General features: G+C 42.6%; 1 protein-coding gene across 1 annotated transcript; it reads left to right on the top strand.

The window, feature by feature from the left end:
* Positions 1 to 4078: 4078 nt before the first annotated feature.
* On the top strand, positions 4079 to 16876 carry tmem59l (transmembrane protein 59-like; the record flags this gene model as incomplete). The annotated part of the gene is made up of 8 exons (XM_083970431.1): positions 4079 to 4258; positions 5633 to 5738; positions 6475 to 6569; positions 6743 to 6895; positions 14711 to 14816; positions 14939 to 15053; positions 15617 to 15734; positions 16718 to 16876. The coding sequence occupies exons 1-8, from the start codon at positions 4094 to 4096 to the stop codon at positions 16874 to 16876; spliced, it is 1017 nt and encodes a 338-aa protein (XP_083826557.1). The 5' UTR covers positions 4079 to 4093.
* Between the last annotated feature and the right edge of the window lie 1227 nt (positions 16877 to 18103).

The following is an 18103-nucleotide window of genomic DNA, read 5'->3' as shown; positions in this document are numbered from 1 at the left end:
CTCATTTTGATTTCACCTAGACCTCTTCATATTTTCCCATTCAAAGAAGACCATACAACCGAAATGAAGTTTGACACCAATATTTTACTCATAAAAAATATGCATAGAAATGTGAAATACTACACAAACCAACAACCAAAATTTGCTGCAACAAGGAGCAGTCAGATGTATGTTTGTGGTAACTATAAGGAAAAGCAAACAAACTTCCTGGGCCTGTTTCAAAGTGAGGAACACAGCTGACGCTCCAGAAGGAAGTCACCCAAAGATAGTAGGCTATAGCTATGGTAAAAAAAAGAGTGCACACTTCACCCTAGAAACCTGTTCATCTTTATGTTAACAACCAGGACCATCACATTGCATTTCAGACTCTTTTTTTTTTCGAGCTGGAATTAAACTTTATAATATAATATTTTTGCTACTCTGTGGCTGCTACGAATGTGAGGAGCTAGTCTACTGTTTGTAATAGGTGGTGTGTTCTCATCAGAATTCAGTGAAGTTGGGTCTTCTCTGGATGATCACTAGTGATGATAATATCATAAAAATGGCATTAATCTAATATGATGTGTGTAGTTTTTATCTGTCAAAGTGCACCAGATTGAAGCCTTTTAATATAAAATTGCCCAAAATTTCTGACGCCACCCCCCGCGCACCACGACTATGACCTCGGTATTTCAAAAATCCTGGCTACGGCCCTGTGTAAGTTATATGACAATTAAATGATGATTGGGAGTAAATCATGAAAACAGATAGCCTAGAAATCTAGACGCACCCTAGCGGCAGCAAAAATATTTGCTCCGTAGGTTAGTGATATAGTCTGGCTTGTCAGGCTAGAAAACAGAGCCTATTACAATAAAGAGCAGTCACCAATTTGATTTTATTCTAGAAGAGAGTTAATTTTTGGTCAAAAAAAAAAAAAATCGACAACCCCGCGGGTTAAAAATGTTTCAAAATCGCCTGTGTGGTTTTTGGTCATTTTATCCAAAACCACTGGCCTGATTTCAACCAAACCTTCTGCATTGGACTCCCCTCGGACCCCCAGATGATATATCCGAGTTTGGAGAAATTTGAAGAAGTTTTAATTTTTGGTCAAAAAAACGACAACCCCGCGGGTTCAATTCTTTTCAAAATCGCCTGTGTGGTTTTTGGTCATTTTATCCAAAACCACTGGCCTGATTTCAACCAAACCTTCTGCATTGGACTCCCCTCGGACCCCCAGATGATATATCCGAGTTTGGAGAAATTTGAAGAAGTTTTAATTTTTGGTCAAAAAAACGACAACCCCGCGGGTTCAATTCTTTTCAAAATCGCCTGTGTGGTTTTTGGTCATTTTCTCCAAAACCACCGGCCCGATTTCAACCAAACCTTGTGCGTTGGACTCCCCTCGGACCCCCAGATGATATGTCCGAGTTTGGAGAAATTTGAAGAAATTTTAATTTCTGGTAAAAAAAAAAAAAAAAACGACAACCCCGCGGGTTACATTTTTTTCAAAATCGCCTGTGTGGTTTTTGGTCATTTTCTCCAAAACCACCAGCCCGATTTCAACCAAACCTTCTGCGTTGGACTCCCCTCTGACCCCCAGATGATATATCCACATTTGGAGAAATTTGAAGAAATTTGAAGAAATTTAAATTTTTGGTCAAAAAAAAAAAAAAACACAACCCCGCGGGTTACTTTTTTTTTTTTCAGGTACAGTCTGTCATTGCCACATGTATGCCCTGTCAGCTGAATGACAAATCCACAAGGACTGCACCTGCACCAATGACACCAGTCCCCCTGCCAGATGGACCCTGGCAAAAGCTGGCACTGGACATTGTTGGTCCATTTGAAACTGGTCCTGCTGACTGTAAGTTTGCTATTACAATGGTAGATTATTATTCAAAGTGGCCAGAGATGTGTTTTGCTCCACAGTGCACTACAGCTACAGTAATTCGTTTCATGAGCACTGTTTTCAGCCAAAAGGGAAACCCTGTAACTGTGATAACAGATAATGGCCCTCAGTTTACCTCCTCAGAACTGTTCTTTCCTGAAAGAACGAGATATACAACACATTAGAACCACCATATTACCATCCAGAAGGCAACGGGGTAGTGGAGAGGTTAAATAGTATTGAAGGAAAGCATCCTTACTGCAGACTCTGCAGTGCAGAGAGAGAGAGAAAGCTCCATGGAAAGCTCATATCACTGAGTTTCTCCAAATCTATAGAGCTACACCACATGCAACTACAGGTGTATCACCCTTCCAGCTCATGTATGGAAGAAAGATGAGAACCAAACTCTCTGTTCAACCAGAAGTCACAATTGATCCGGACCTCACACTGAGAGACAGAGTAAAAAAGAAGTTACACATGAAAACATACACTGACGCTAAGAGACATGCCAAGGCACCTAACCTGCACCCAGGGAGCCTTGTGTCTTACTGATGGTAAGACGTGGGATGCTTCTCACCTGTCAGTGTTGCCCGAGACATTCACTCTCCCAGCTGGAGAACCGAGGCCTGAGGAGCCTGCTCCAAGTAACAGTGTACCAAACAGGAGCTAATGGAACAGAAGACAGCCAGAGTGGCTCAAAGACTATGCTACTTGAAAGTACCGGAGTGCTTTATAAGCTGCCATAGTAAACATGTTTAAGGCAGAAAACAAGTAGACAAATGTACTGTGGTAATGCAGTGTTCTTACTATGTTCTGTTAATGGTTATACTGCAGTTGAAGTGACTTTTAGATTTCCAATACAGTCAATACTTGCATTTGAAAAAATCCTTTATGATACTCCCCATTTGGTTAGTAAAGAGTTAACACTTTTGAGAAAGGGGGAAATGTTGTGTTCTAATCTACATCTAAATGTTAATGCTACGCCAGGACAGTAGGTGGCGACGCTACTGTATGTTGTGTTGATTACCTAAGTTGTTGATGAAGTGCGCGTGCTCAGTAAAGAAGCTTGAGACTACTCTGTTTATTCTTTTATTAATGATTACAAAGTGTTTAGTGAAACAACACGACAAACTATTCTACACAATACAGGCTATGTAAATAATATATAACAACTTGAATGACATATAGTAGCCTATCATCCAGTAGGCTAAATGAGTTATAGCTCCATGTAGCTACTTTGACCAGCTACAACGCGTTGTGATCATGTCAGTAAATAATAATGTTCCAACAATATAATGATAAATGATCTTATGAAATGGACCAGTCTGTTTCATTTTGTATATTTAAGAAGGTTAGTAATAGGCTACTATTTGTTTTTATTAATTTCTCATCATGGATGTTGTTGTTGTTGTTGTTGTTGTTGTTGTTGTTGTTGTTTTTTTTACATTACTGTAAGTTCAACACTTACAGTAATGGATCTTTCACAACTGCTTGTTATGTTTTTCTTTTCTTTTTTTAATTATGTACCCTGGCTGTGTTTTTATAATTTACTTCCTATCCTCATTTAATTTTCATATAACTTGCATCATCTAGTGAACTTGCAGTGTTTACATTTAGTGGTGATATAAGAACAGCAGCCATAGTAATTATTTGTCTATGTTGCACTTTTCTCAGCAGAGTTATGCAGTGCATCACAAACAGCAGACACTATGATACAATGCAGTCAGTGTGTTTCCACTGAAGTGAGGCAGCAATAAGTTGTGAGCTCACACACACACACACACACACACACACACACACACACACACACACACACACACACACACACACACACACACACACACACACACACACACACACACACTTATATAGTCTCTGATCCATCTCTTTACAATGACCTGTTAACAACGACACTGGTTGTGGATGTATGATGACGACCCACCTCCACTATCTGCTCCGTTTTCATGAATGTCATCATTGCTACATTATGTAGGCCTACTGCAGTGAAGGTTGCTCTGCAGGTTTGTGTGTTGAAAGGAGGGGGGGGGCAGCGTGTGCGTGATGATGATGATGATGATGATGCCTGACGCCACGCTCAGGAGCAGACCAGCGGAGCAGACGGGAGCCAGGCTGAGGAGGCAGCAGCAGCAGCAGCAGCAGCAGCATCCGCACCAGCAGCACCGCCACAAAGGGACTCTCCGCTCCTCCTCTCTCCCAGGGTTTGAGATGCTCCGGCTCGGCGGCAGGATGTGTGGCTTCTCGGCCCTGCTCTCGGTGCTTCTCGCTGGACTCGCGGCGTCGTCCTCGGATCTCTTTGATAACCAGCTGGGAGACATCAATTACTGCAAAAAGCAATGCCAGCTCACCATCAAAAACAAAAGCCCCGCTAAAGTAAGTTATTCCTGTCTGTGCTCTATAGCGTAGGCTGTCTCTGCAGAAAGCGCATTATCAGCAGCGAGCTGACAGCTACGTGCCGCTGTCCGACATTTCAGCTGCCTGCAACCAAAACAGACGTAATGCAGCCAGCACATATAGGCCGCTACTTTTAAATGTGTAAAACGATAAATGAAACAAAATACACCTTTGACGGTTTGTGCTTAACGGCAGGCACCACGCTTGATCCGTTTTTTTTTCTTCGCTGCATCCTCCTGGATGCTTAGCATCAGCATTAGGCCGAAAAATGGTTGCAGCTCATTTTCTTCTGCACCTTAAAGACTCGTTGAAGAAGTGAACTGAATCCAAGCTCATTTCGACTGCACTCGCATTAAACTGCGCCAGTAATTCCCCCCACGCTTTACCCGCATTTACCATGCACCAGGCCAGGAGGCGTAATGCAGACTATGGAGCATCAGTGAGACTGTTGTGAACCGTGAAAACAACGATCCTTTATTACTGTTTGCACAGCATCCTCCTGCTCAGACAAGGCCACGCTGGACCCGAGCAGATGATGTCTTTGAATATCGGTGACACTCTGACTATTAACACGTCGGCTAATAGATGCACAGTGTCGGATGTTTTCCTCCTCCCCTTCATCACCTCCCTCCTCCTCCTCCTCCTCCTCCTCCTCCTCTGCTGCCTTCAGGTGTGGTTCAGACATCCCGCAGGGCAGATGGAGCAGAGCTGCAAAGCGGGTCACAGGCACCTGGCTGGTTAAAGGACTGATTGAAAACAAACAGCCTGCATATATCGAGTGTCGGGGGTTTTTCTATACTGGCAGCCAAAGTGCAGAGATGTCAAATAGGCTAAGCGCAGTGGCCTCCAAATTATAACGTAGCCTACAGCGGTCTAGTGGTTTGGCGTAAACAGCCCTCTGTGCTGCTGTCTGTGAACAAACAGAAAAACGCAGTAAAGATGATGACAGGCAGAAGGGCTGTCTGTCATAAACCGTTGTCAGTCGCGGTCAGGGAATGTCTTTGTCTCTCTTGTTCTCAGGGAGGTCATCAGAGGGCGCTGTTTCTTTGCATTGCAGTGACAGTGAAGGCATCACGACGAGGAAGTAAAATGATGTGCATCCATCCACCTCGTTCTCCTGTTGTGTGCACAAGTGGCTCCTCATCACCGGTTTCCCTTCAACACTGACTGAAAGCTTCTTATCAACTGTTTATGACAGGCTGTAATACAAGCAGCTGCACCATGTCATTATGATGTGCCAGAGCCCATCTTTGTCATATTTACCTAGAAGGTTATCTGGAGTTTATCCCAGCGTGCAGGAGGCGTCTCTAATTTTGGTCCTCAACCTCCCTCTTCTGTCTGTCTGGCTGCTAGGACTCCATAATGAACGCCTGTCACCGTGGATGTCGCCTCTACTCCATCTGCCAGTTTGTCAATGGCAACGCCGGCTTCAACACCAGCAGGGAGGAGTGTCAGGGAGGTGAGTCAGTCTGTCAGTCTGTGTGTTGGACTGTTTGTTCCTCTGAGTTTGGTGGTGTTGGCCTGAGGTAACTGCTCAAGGCCTTAATCCTTAATAAACTGTGTCAAAAAGAATTACAGAATCAAATCCAAAAACATGCTGCAACTTCTTATTCTTGCTACACTAGGATGGTGTCTTAAAAAAAACCTAGATCATTTGAGTCCTTCTGTCGACAAAACATGTTTAAAGTCGGGCAGAATATGATCGCTTTAGGTGAAATCAAAAAGATATTTAGATTTCACATTTTCAAAGCAAAAACTAATTATATCCACAGGTATTTCAATCTGTTCAACATCAAAATCTCGGTCACAGCAGCTTTGCTAAAACTCTCTCTCTTTGCTGAAAACCAGCAGACTCAGTGGATATTATCTGTGTCTTTGCTGCTGTTTTCACCTGGTTGAACTGCTGTATTGGAAATCAGCGCTGTGAGTCGCCACCCAGACAGCAGATACCCCCGTTGCCCCCAATTTCAATAATGGCAGCATGGTGTGAATCGTCTCAGCAGAGGCCAGCAGATACATATCCTTTGCATCTCTCTTCCCAGATAAAGATGCTGTACCTGTTTGTTTCTTCTTTTCTGACATTGGCACTCCATGCCCACTCTCCTCTCCTCTTTCCCCTCCTCCATCTGCGCTCTCATCTCCCTCTTCTTTTCCTCTCCATTCTTACCATTATGTGTCTTCTTTCATCCCCTCAGCCTGCCAGGAGGCATATATTAAGCTTCTGGAGCAGGAGGCCTGCTGCACCGGCTGTGCCAGCCAACCCTCTGAACCTGAGATCAAGAGGAGGAAGGTGAGGAAGGCAGCTCTGCAGTCAGTGGCAGCACACACACAAATGCAGCTTAAAGCGCAGACTGGGCTTGACATATATCTCCACAAGTGTACACACATACTGAAGGAGATACACATGCAGAGACAGCGTTTTCCTTTGTAACAGAGCGTCCTCCTCTCTCTTCTCCTCTGCAGCTGAGGGCCATGACTCTCCGCCCGAAGCCCCCCTCTGTGATGGAGGCCGTGTCCAGCTGGTGCAACGAAATCGTCAGCTCTGCTCAGAGCTTCATCTCCTCCACCTGGACTTTCTACCTGCAGGCTGATGATGGCAAGGTTGTGGTTTTCCAGGTAAGTCTGGACTAAATGTGTGTCATAGACAGGCAGGCATTACATTTTGTGTGGTATTTTTTTGTCTATTCAGGTCTATTCTAGGTTTAATGTTTGAAGATATATGGTTAAACCAAAGGCTAGTCTGTAAGATCTTTTATTATTTACATTTTTATAGATTTTTCAAAAATAAGAACAAGAGTACTGGCTCAATCTTCTGATTCTGGCGTAGGCATGCAGAAGTGAAGATAATGAAATAACATCTAGGAGTAAATTGAAGTTAGATTTAAAAAAAAAAAAAAAAAAACGGCCACAATTGAACAGAAGGAGTTGTGCTGATTGACTTTGTATAGGTCCACAAAGGTCTGTAGATGTGGTCTCCGCCAATGCATTTATCCTGTCTGTCAGATTAGGAGATGCCACAATATTTCCAGTGTGTTAAGAGCAACAGAGTTTCATTTGTAATATTAACTAATACTCAAAAGTCATGTAGTGTGAGCAGCACTGGTTCCTGCAGCTAAACTAAAAAAAAACAGCAGCACATATCAGCAATGTCAACTTCTAGATATTTACAGAATTTCAAAGTCAGTTCTCTTCCTGTTTTTTTTTGTTATATCTTCAGTTAATCCTACACATTTAATTGCAATTTGTGAATGTGTAACTCCCATACAATCCTCGTACTATGCTGCTGAGCTGCAGGACCTCACCTCGTCCTTAAGAATATCTGCACTGACAACAAAGTCGGATTCTGCTGAGTGTATAAGTGCTTGTCTGCAGAAGCACACAGAAAAGCGCTCACTGAATCTCCTATATTAACTGGATACTGTGTGAAAATCCCTCTGAGTCATGATGGCACCAAATTATGAATAGCATTATGAATATGAATATCTACAAACAGTTTTCACATGTTTTAAATCTGAGATTAAAAGACAGTCGACATTTATAGATTATTGGTCCCGCTAACCTCTGCTGCGTGTAGAGAGTGTAAAATATATCCTGTGCTGTATGCTGCTGCAGAGCCTGGTTTGCTGCCAAAACATCTCACAGCCCATTTCAGTGTCTGTGCATCTGTGACGGTTGAGTGAGCAAGGGCACGCAGCAGGATGGGGAGAAAGGTGGTAGAATTCAGAGCGCTGCAACTTTTTTTTTTTTTTTTTAGCACTTTAATTGTTTATAAATGTCCTTTTAAATTATGTCATTCCCCTCAGCATCATGCATATTTGATAACCGAGACTCGCCTCAGGACAAAAGCACACTGCAAGATTAAACAGAGAGTGGACTGTGCTGAAGAGTAAAGTTCTGGCTGTGACAAATAAGTATTCAGACATTATTTTCAAGATTGGAAGAAAAAAAATAAACTGAATGAACTTGACAGACTCATGCCTGATTACCCTCACCAAGGGGAAGTCTTGTTTGTTAGTTAGCAGGATGTGTCAAGAATTATTAAAAGCTTTGATGAATTATGGTGGAAGGGCCAAGAAGCTGCTTCCAGAGTGCTTCCAGTTGAACGTACAAACATAATGCTGAAGTCAATACAGTAACCTCCTATATGTTAAAGCTATAATTAGATTCAGTGTCTCTAACCACCACTCTAACCACCCAACCATATCCTCCAAATTTCAAAGGCTGGTCAGAAACCTGCATCTCTGTCATGGTTTCCCCTTGTGGATGATGTGACTACTTTGAATGCAATTTTAGCTACATAATTAAAGGGCTCAATAGGAAATGATAGTATTTATGCTTCCTAACCCATACAGAAGGGAATCAGACAGGCGGCTCTTTTATATGCTGAAATTCACTATTAGGTATCGGACAGCTGTTTGCAGGCTGGGCTCTGAGGCTTTATCTCATATAAAGAGATGCAGCAGCTGCAAAATGTGGAATTACCAATATTTCTTTTGGACTTGGTGATGGATGTTTGCTCTTTATGGCAGTGACATGCAGGCTGAAGCAGTGAAGGGAAGCCAGGCTCCACGGGGCTGTGAGGAGACTATCAGGCCTGTGTTTAGTGGGCAGCTGGCAAACCTCCACCAACATGACAGATTGACTGTTGAATGTTGAAACAACAGAAAAAGTCCAGCAAAGATGAGGGACAGCAGAGGGGAGAAAACAAACCAGTGATCCCTGCAATACAAATTATGTAGATGTCTAGCGTGCTGACAGTCTAGTGTATATGTGTGCTTGTGTATGCATTTGTGTGACTTCAAGCAGTGAGAATAACTATTTGTGTGAAGCCTCAAGCCTCATAAAAACCAGGATCAGGAGGCTAAAGATGGCTTAAGTCAGTTTTAGATCACGAGGGTTTTCCCCTTTGAAGGGGAAAATAAAGAAAACATATAATTTTGAAGAACTACTGGTGAAACACATTCCTTTACCTCAAGTCATAGTCATCCTACTACCTGCTTGTGCTCTTGACACATCGAACAGTGATGGTGCGACATTGTGAGGGTGTTTGGGACAAAAGCATCTGGACTAAAGATTTCCTTTTCCAGTTGGATTGTGGTGTGTTGTCAAACTGGCCCGCAGAACAATCTGAACTTGGTGTGAGGTTGAATTAAAAGTGAGAAGTCCCTGCCCTGTTTCTTCTTGACAACTGCATTAGTCATTCTGCCCGAATGAATTTTAGAGGGAAAAAAAGCCTCTGAACCAAGCAGAGAGAACTGGTGACATGACTTTGAATTATGAGGCAACACTGAAATAGAAGTCGGTGTATTTTCTCAGCTTGGTTTATAAAGCCAGGCATAAGAATTACTTCAGCACTGTGGTTTATGTTTGGTTGTAAGGATGAGACTGGATGGTTTTCTATGTTTTACTTATTATCAACCAACACAATTTAAAAGCAGCTTATTATTTATTAATTTTGATTTTAAAATATGACTCAGTAATTTGCTAAAACAGCTGCTTTTGTTGAGGAATATTTTCACCGGTGGATCAATATTGCTATTTATAGCAGCAGGATGTGGGATGTATGTTGGACTGAGCTCAAAATGAAGTTTGTGTTCATTTTAATGAAGCAACATGTGATGCACTGCAACAGTGCAGCTCATTGATGTGTTTTTATACTTTTGTAGTGGAGCTTTGCAGCACAGAGGAATACGCTATAATGTTATGAAAAACACTTTTCACTAGTTGTTAACAATAAGATAAACACATCTCCAGATTTATTTGAAGCTTTTTATTATTATTATTTTGAAATTCTTAACCCCTTATTATTTCCATATGCATTCCCTTAGTTTCCGCTGACATTAATTAATAGAAATATTAAAAAGTGAATCTATAATGACAACACAAAAACAAAACAAATAAAAAATCTCTACCTAATTTATTCTCAAACGCCAAAGGGCAGAGCTGCAAATACAGATTTTAGGCATTTTTAACTCAATTTGTCCAATGTAAACTCCAGTTTATTTGTCACACAGACCATGTAGGTTTGTCCATTTTTGTGTGTTTTCCCTATGACTTTTTATGTAACATTTACCCCATTAACCTTAATGTAGAGCTGCATAGGATTAGCTTTGTCACCATTTTCCTCTCTCAGTCTCAGGCTTGAACATGATACAAGTAAGCATGCAGTGTTTGTAGTAGTTAAAGATCCACTGCTCTTTCCAATAACAACACAAGACTGTGTCCAGTCTTAAAGGGATATTCCGGCGTAAATTTAACCCATGGTCCAACACACCGTAACACAGAGTAAGCCTCCAGAGATGAAGTCTGCTAACCGCTAGCTTCTCTAGTTAGCAATGACCGCACCATAACAAACAGCGCAGTATACGGATCCACTAGCCACCGATCAAAAAGCCACTTATAGCCATAATGCTCAGAACAGCACCAAACGTCATCAGTACAATCAGGGTCCCAGTACATAATATGAGGCATCAAACATCTGTTAGCTTAGCCTGGTTTCTATTGAAACGAGACGAAAACTCACCCACTCTCCTCCAGTTATACGCTATGCAGCAATAGAGTCCAGGCACGTCCGAGGCCGACTGGCAGCACAATCATCTGGTTTCAGTGGCCACCGACAGGCAGTGACCACCACACTGACCACTTGATTCCCCCATATCCTATCTGTGATGTCTGCTCGTACAGGTAGTCAGCTGGCATGGAGGCGATTACCGAGTGAAGTAGAGTCCCGCGCTCAAGGATGCATGTGTGTGTATTACTCCATATAATGCAGCCAAAGTTCCTATGTATCTTGCCTATATCAGTTTATAAAAGTTATTATCGAGTGTTCACAGGGAAATGAACGGAGAGAATTACGTAAACAAGCGCGAGATTAGACGCGACGTCACACGCACGATCAGGACGCCGTTCGTTGCCCGGAAGAGACTGTAATTTAGTGAAGGAGACATCACGGACACGGCTGAGTTTATGGAGTTTGAGAACAACAACGACTGGTTTCATTTCAATGGGCACCACTATCAGTTTGAGACCGAGTTTACTGAAGACAAGCTGAAGGAAATGGATGAGTAAAGTCAAAGAGGGGCAGCTGCGGTGGAGACTATGTTCTGGAAATGGAGGCTAAAAGTGACAGGGGGAGAGAGCTGGTGGAGGATATGTGCTGGACCTGGGGGAATCAAGTGGTCAGTCTGGTGGTCAATGAATGCCTGTCGGTGGCCGCTGAAACCAGATGTTTATGCTGCCAGTCGGCCTCGGAAGTGTGTTGTCAGTGCTGGACTCTATGCTGGACACGGAAAGTTGCTGCATAGCGTATAACTGGAGCAGAGTGGGTGAGTTGTTTTCGTCTCGTTTCAATAGAAACCAGGCTAAGCTAACAGATGTTTGATGCCTCGTATTATGTGCTGGGACCCTGTTTGTACTGTTGATGACGTTTGGTGCTGTTCTGAGCATTATTTGTGGCTATAGGTGGCTTTTTGATCGGTGGCTAGTGGATTCGTATACTGCGCTGTTTGTTATGGTGCGGTCATTGCTAAAGTTGCTACAACTAGAGAAGCTAGCGGTTAGCAGACTTCATCTCTCGAGGGGGGGTCTAACTGGGGTCTGGACCATGGGTTAAATTTACGCCGGAATATCCCTTTAAAGTTAACTACATCAGAGATGTGAGATTCTGTCTATGTAACCACCACTCCTCTGCTTTAAACTCTCTCTCTCTCTCTGTGTATGTGTGTAAGCCAAGCACCTTTTGCACTCTTTCTCATAATGCATGACAGATGCAGATCAGGCTCTGCTTGTTCCTATGGTTGGATCTCTTTAGTCTACAGCCAATGAGAATCATCCCCCTCACATCTACCCTCGCCTCTCCCCAAACTCTACACTGGTGCTGCATCTGGTTTCAATGCACTTTGTCAGAAAACATGGCTCACGAGGGGTAATAAACCCAGTTGTGAAATAACTTTTTCAACAACAAAGGTTTGGAGGATTGAGAAGAGTTTCGGGATATAAAACTAACCAGCCGTGTCTCAGCAGCGCCATCAAGCATGTTTGAGTGTTTTGTTACTCTGGACAAGTGACTGAAGTCACTGAGTAGAAAACAGATCAATCATTTTCTAAATGAAGTAACGGCAATGAATGAAACTGAATGTTGCTGATTCCACATTATAATCTGAGGCAGCAAAAGTTGTATTGATCCAGTTAACTGTCAGAATCAATGATTACAGGGAGCTTGACACCGCTGCAGTGGGATATACTGTACTGCTCTAAATAGGTGCGTGCGTGTGTGTTGTTGCTGAGACCAGCAATAGTATTGTTACAGCCGACTACAGCTGCTGCTGTATCGGAGGGAGGGTCAGCAGTGAGGAACCAAAATCCCCCTTTAATGAGTTCTCCAGGGGAACCAGAAACACAGCGCACACCATGCTTTTATTCTCTGTGTGTTGCAGTCGCTTTAGAAATCATTTTTTCAGAGGTGCTGCCCTGGTACAGGGGATATTAACAAAATAATTTGTGTGGGAAAGATGAAGAGAAAGACAACGTTGACCAAGCTGTTAAAAACAAGCATACAACAAGACAAGACGTAACATACTCCAACACATACATCAACAACAAGGATGATAAATGACGATGAATGCAATGAACACAATGAATGCAATTAAATGTAAAAGACAACACTACATGCTTAAGGGCTTACTATACTGAAATTAAATTAGAGATGGCTGTAGGGATAAAGGAGTGCTTATACCTCTCTTTGGGTAATAATTTATGTCATCGCATCCTGTCTAGATATCAACCTTAAAGGGATAGTTAACCATTTTGGCAAATTCGCCAATTGCCATAATCCCTATGGAGTAGGTTCATTACCCTTAATTATTGTTGCATGTTGTTTTGAGATCCACGGGGCAGAGACGTGAGCTGCTCAGTGAACACAATGGAGGTGAACGGTACAGGTCCCCTGTTGTCCCTCATCAAACTCATCAAATACACAATCCAACAACTCCAAAACGCTCTCAGAAGTTGTGACCTGCACATTCGCCACACTATAAAATAATCATTTATAATTATTATACAACATTACGATACATGAAGCAAATACTCTGAACTACTTGCGCTTTTGAAATCACTCCGCCCAGCAGCCATGTCTGAAATGTATTCGAATTCAGAATGTATGTATCGAAAACAACTCTGTCTTGTCATCTTACATTATTATTTCATAGCGTGGCGAATGTGCAGGTCACAACTTCTCCACAAGAGCGTTTTGGAGTTGTTGGATTGTGTGTATTACTATTAGTACCCGGAACTAAATGGCTCATGTGGCCCGCTGTTGTCTGTGTTTCCACTGAGGCCAAAAGTCCCAGGGAGATTATGCAAATCACACCGGCCTGGTCTTCAGGTCTCGAGAAACACCGCCTCGGTCTCGCTGACCTGTAGCGCACCAGGACCGCGGAGGGCAGCGAGACTGAGACGCCTCGTCTGCCTTGGCCGTCTTATGACGGCTCTTCCTCCGCCATCACCCAGCGACCGGTGGGAATCACATCGCCATTTTTCAGTCACGTAATGGAGATAATAACCTATTTCTCCCACAATGTTGTGAATATGGTAACCTATCGGATTCCGTTTTTTTATTTATATCTGGTGGAAAACAATAGAACAAAACAGAGGGCTTGCAGCTGGAATTGAATATACTGCCCATGGTCTTATAATAGATCCATGATACTGCCGGGTAAAATGCGGAACTGAGTTCTCATCCAATCGGAGATGTTCAGTACGCAGACCACGCCCACATAGCTCCTGAACCTTTCGAAAGTACCTACCCCCCCCCCCCCCCCCCCCCCCCCCCCCCCCCCCCCGATCAGAGCTGTTTTCAGGGGAACTTTTCTACCCCAGAACTACATTTTGGTTCCTGGTTCCTGGTTCCTGCGGTGGAAACTTTCATAGTTACAGGAACTGGTTCCTGTGGTGGAAACGCGTCTTAGCTTAGTTTAGCTTAAAGACTTGAAACTGGGAAACCAGGAAAGCCAGATAACTCACAAACAATCAAAACCACAGCTTGTTGTCCTATATTTTTGGTTTGTTACTTTTCCCTTTACTTCAGTTTGTTACGGTAAGCGAGGGTAATCGCCTCGGCTCTAGCTCCACTGTAAAGCACAGACATGAGAATGGCTTCTATCCAACTCGCTGACTAAATCACAGCAAGGAAACAAATAAACATACTTCAAACTTTTCCTGTAAGGTTTAAATCTGGCTGCCTCTCCTCATATTTCTCATTTTTGATTCATCTCCTGCGGTGTTTCTCTCTTTTCCTTTTAGCTTCCCAGCCAAGTAGGAACTCCTCTGTGGTGCGACCTCACAGCGTTAAACAGACTCTTTACTGACAGCTCTGCTGGTGAATTACTGTGGTAAAATTACTGCCATGCTGTTGTGTTTTTCTTTCCTCCTCAGAGCCAGCCAGAGATGGAGTACTCTCTGCCTGAGCTGCAGGCTCCTCGATCCAATGTGGCAGACAAACCCTGGCCTCAGGTCCACTCTCACACCCAGAGACCTCATGGTGAGAGCAAAACACACCCTACACACACACACACACATCTATCAGGCTGTCTATAAGCAGAAAATGTGTGTTGTCAGACTGATTTGTGTCTAACTTCTCTTTTGCAACATGTTATGTTGCAGGTGTGAGAGGACATGGAGAGAAGGGATCATCCAAAGCAGGAGGCAAAGGGAAACACCCTGTCCAGCACGCAGATGACCCCACAGCTGAGCACGACTTCCTCGGCTGCATGTCCAGGTGAGTTGAAGCTAAAGTTACTCTGTTGAGAATTCAAGAGCGAAAGCAAACAACGAGTTTCAAAATCTGGTTTCCTCCCTTTGTGGAAATTTAATTTCAATGTGAAAATGAACATGTAGAAACTTGAAACTTGAGATACTTGAAATAGTTTATCCATCACACCAGACATTGTGTCTCCTTCTATTCCTGTCACAATATCATAGTGTTACTTAACATTGCATACTTTTCAAACCAATCCACCCTTTCATCTGCCTTACCTTGGGGTAATGCCGTTACTGACAAGAACAGTAGTATTCATGGTTTTACAGAGAGGAAAATGGAAGATGGAAGTCAATGGAAGTTAATAAAGTTTCACGGTCTTTAAGAAAAAATATGGCAAAGTTTAAATGGACCAAATGCAGCTATAATCGCATCACGGAATCACTGTGAAAGTGTATAAATGCGGCTGTGGTGTATTTATTTCGTTGTGCTTGATGCAGAAATTATTCAATTTCTCCGTAATTCTTGCTCATTCCTCCTCGTTCTTATTCCCCTTTTCCTCGTCCCACCCCTCTGTCCTCCAGGCGCTCAGGTCTTCCGCGGTGGATTCTAGCGGCTTGTCTCTTCCTGTCCATCATGGTTATGCTGTGGCTCAGCTGTGCCAGCCTCGTCACTGCACCCGAGCAGCACATCAAGACACAGGTACATGCACTCAGATGAGCTCAGGCGCTAATGAATATAAATGTGAGCAATGACTTAATGAGCTCAAGGTTCAATTGCAAATTTGAGGGACCTGCCTAATCCTGTTTATTGACTCTGTGTGTGCTGCTGTGTGAAGAGGAACAGCGGTATTACTGGCAATCCAGCCTGTGCCCATGTTCTCCAGTGTTTTGTGATATTTTCATGTCTTAATTTGTCAGTGCTGCATACTCAGGCCTCTACAGATCTACATAATCCTTTTATTTATGTTTTGCTTGATTTCATTATTCCAAAGCCTGTAGACAAACAAATGCACAGAAAGAAAGCAAGTTTCCACATCTAATCTGAGTTTGGCAGTGGCGACAGAGAAGCTGAGTCATGATAGATGTCTGATTGTTACCAGCATCTCTCATCCACAACCGCCTGTGTGCTGTGTTATGACATTCCCTCCACAGTCATCCAAAGGTGATCTCCATCTCTAATTTGAGCGTCATGCGTTGTCAAACTATGGTCATGCACCGCAAATCCGTTGTGGTTACCTGTACGTCCAGGCTGTAGTTAAAAAACCAAACAAACAATTTTGTGCACTGGTGCCTGTCACTCTAGTTGGTCACAGTCCCTCGTTCTACTTTTTACCTTATTGAAACCGACTCAGACTGTCTGTTTCTATCACTCCTCCACGTGCTTATCAAAGACTCTGAGTTTTTTGTGCAAAAGTTGTGTGCAAGACCTTTCAGTTTCTGCATACCGTATCTATCTATCTATCTATCTATCTATCTATCTATCTATCTATCTATCTATCTATCTATCTATCTATCTATCTATCTATCTATCTATCTATCTATCTATCTATCTATCTATCTATCTATCTATCTACAGTATATAGTATATTCATGGGGGCAAATCTATTAGGAATCAAAAATCTAGACCAGTCTGGTGAAGTGCTACAGGTTTTTCTCACATGATCTGTTCTTGTGTCTTTCCAGCTGAGTATCAATGGAGATAAAGAGTTTCTGGACAATGCCCACAAAGTCAACCCGTACCACCTGAGTCCTGTGATCGCCGTCGCTGTGAAACAATCAGAGGAGAGCCAGGAGGCAGGGCCGCTGCCCGTGAAAGTTGATCTCAACAAAACATGTGTTTAGAAAGGACCAATGAGAGAGCTGCTGTCTTGTTCCCCAACAGGGTAACCATGTCTAAACATCTGTGGCTTGTCAGCAGAATTTTTAAAAAAGAAGTTTTTAAGAGCATGGCACCCTCTTGTATTTTGAAATGATCTTACTGTAACATCTAGCTTGTGTTGATCAGACAGGTTTTTCAGTTAGTTACGCCTGTCATTTCATTTCCTTGTACAGTCCCAGTATACGTCCATCCTCAAGTTATCCTTAGTGATCAGCCTGCTTATTGCTTATCGATAAAACAGCACTCCTCTCTCAGAGCCATGCTGGAGACAAACAGAGAGGATGATTATGGCTGAGAGCTTTCATATCAGTTTTCATTTCTGGTGTGGACAAGAGGAGACAAATGCTAAGATTCATTTTAGATTTAATTTTCCTCGTTCTCGCAAGGAGTTTGGCTGAATTAATGGCCGGCTAGGAGCAAAGAAAAGAGTGTGTGAGAGAGGATAGGAAGACAAATTACAGGTTAACCCTGCAGAAACTGATACTGTTGCTCAGTTGATGGTCAGTTTACATAATCAGCATTGTGAGCTGTTTGGTAACGTCTTCTGATAATTAAAAATCGTCCTCACACAAAAGAAAAAAACATTGAGCCACCCATTCTCACTGAGGTCAGTCAAACCAAGTCAACAAAATACTGTCTTTTGTTACCTTATTCCTCTGTGTGTGTGTGTGTGTGTGTGTGTGCGTGCGTGTGTGCGTGCGTGCGTGCGTTTGGATGTGTCTCAACACATTCATTCATTTATGAATAACACTTTCAGAGAAGTGGAACTGGATTCAAACTGGATGCTCTGTCCGAGGATGAGCAAACATGACACCTTAATTTATTTTCCTGTTTATTTATTCAGAATCATCGACATGAGTCATCTGATAAATAGTGTTATTGAAGTGCCATGTACAGTTACTTGATCATAGAAATGTAATTGCTCCTTATGTAAGATATACTGTAACAGACTGGGAAGAGACATTTAGAGAAGGAAGTTGACACCTATTACTGTATTATTATGATTATTATTATTATCATATTATTGCTCTTATATCACTTAAAGAGTTCGTAGCTGTTATATGTGCCATGTGCTTTCTAATAGCTGACTATTTTGTATGTCCTATGAGCACATACTGAAGGATAACCTCTGTAACAATGTGTAATGCAAAGCTTTTAACATAGACCTTTGTTACTGAACAGAGTTGCAC

Source organism: Trachurus trachurus, assembly GCF_905171665.1.
Source record: "Trachurus trachurus genome assembly, chromosome: 4".
In the NCBI taxonomy this organism is placed as follows: domain Eukaryota; kingdom Metazoa; phylum Chordata; class Actinopteri; order Carangiformes; family Carangidae; genus Trachurus; species Trachurus trachurus.
This window is presented reverse-complemented; position numbering and strand designations above follow the sequence as displayed.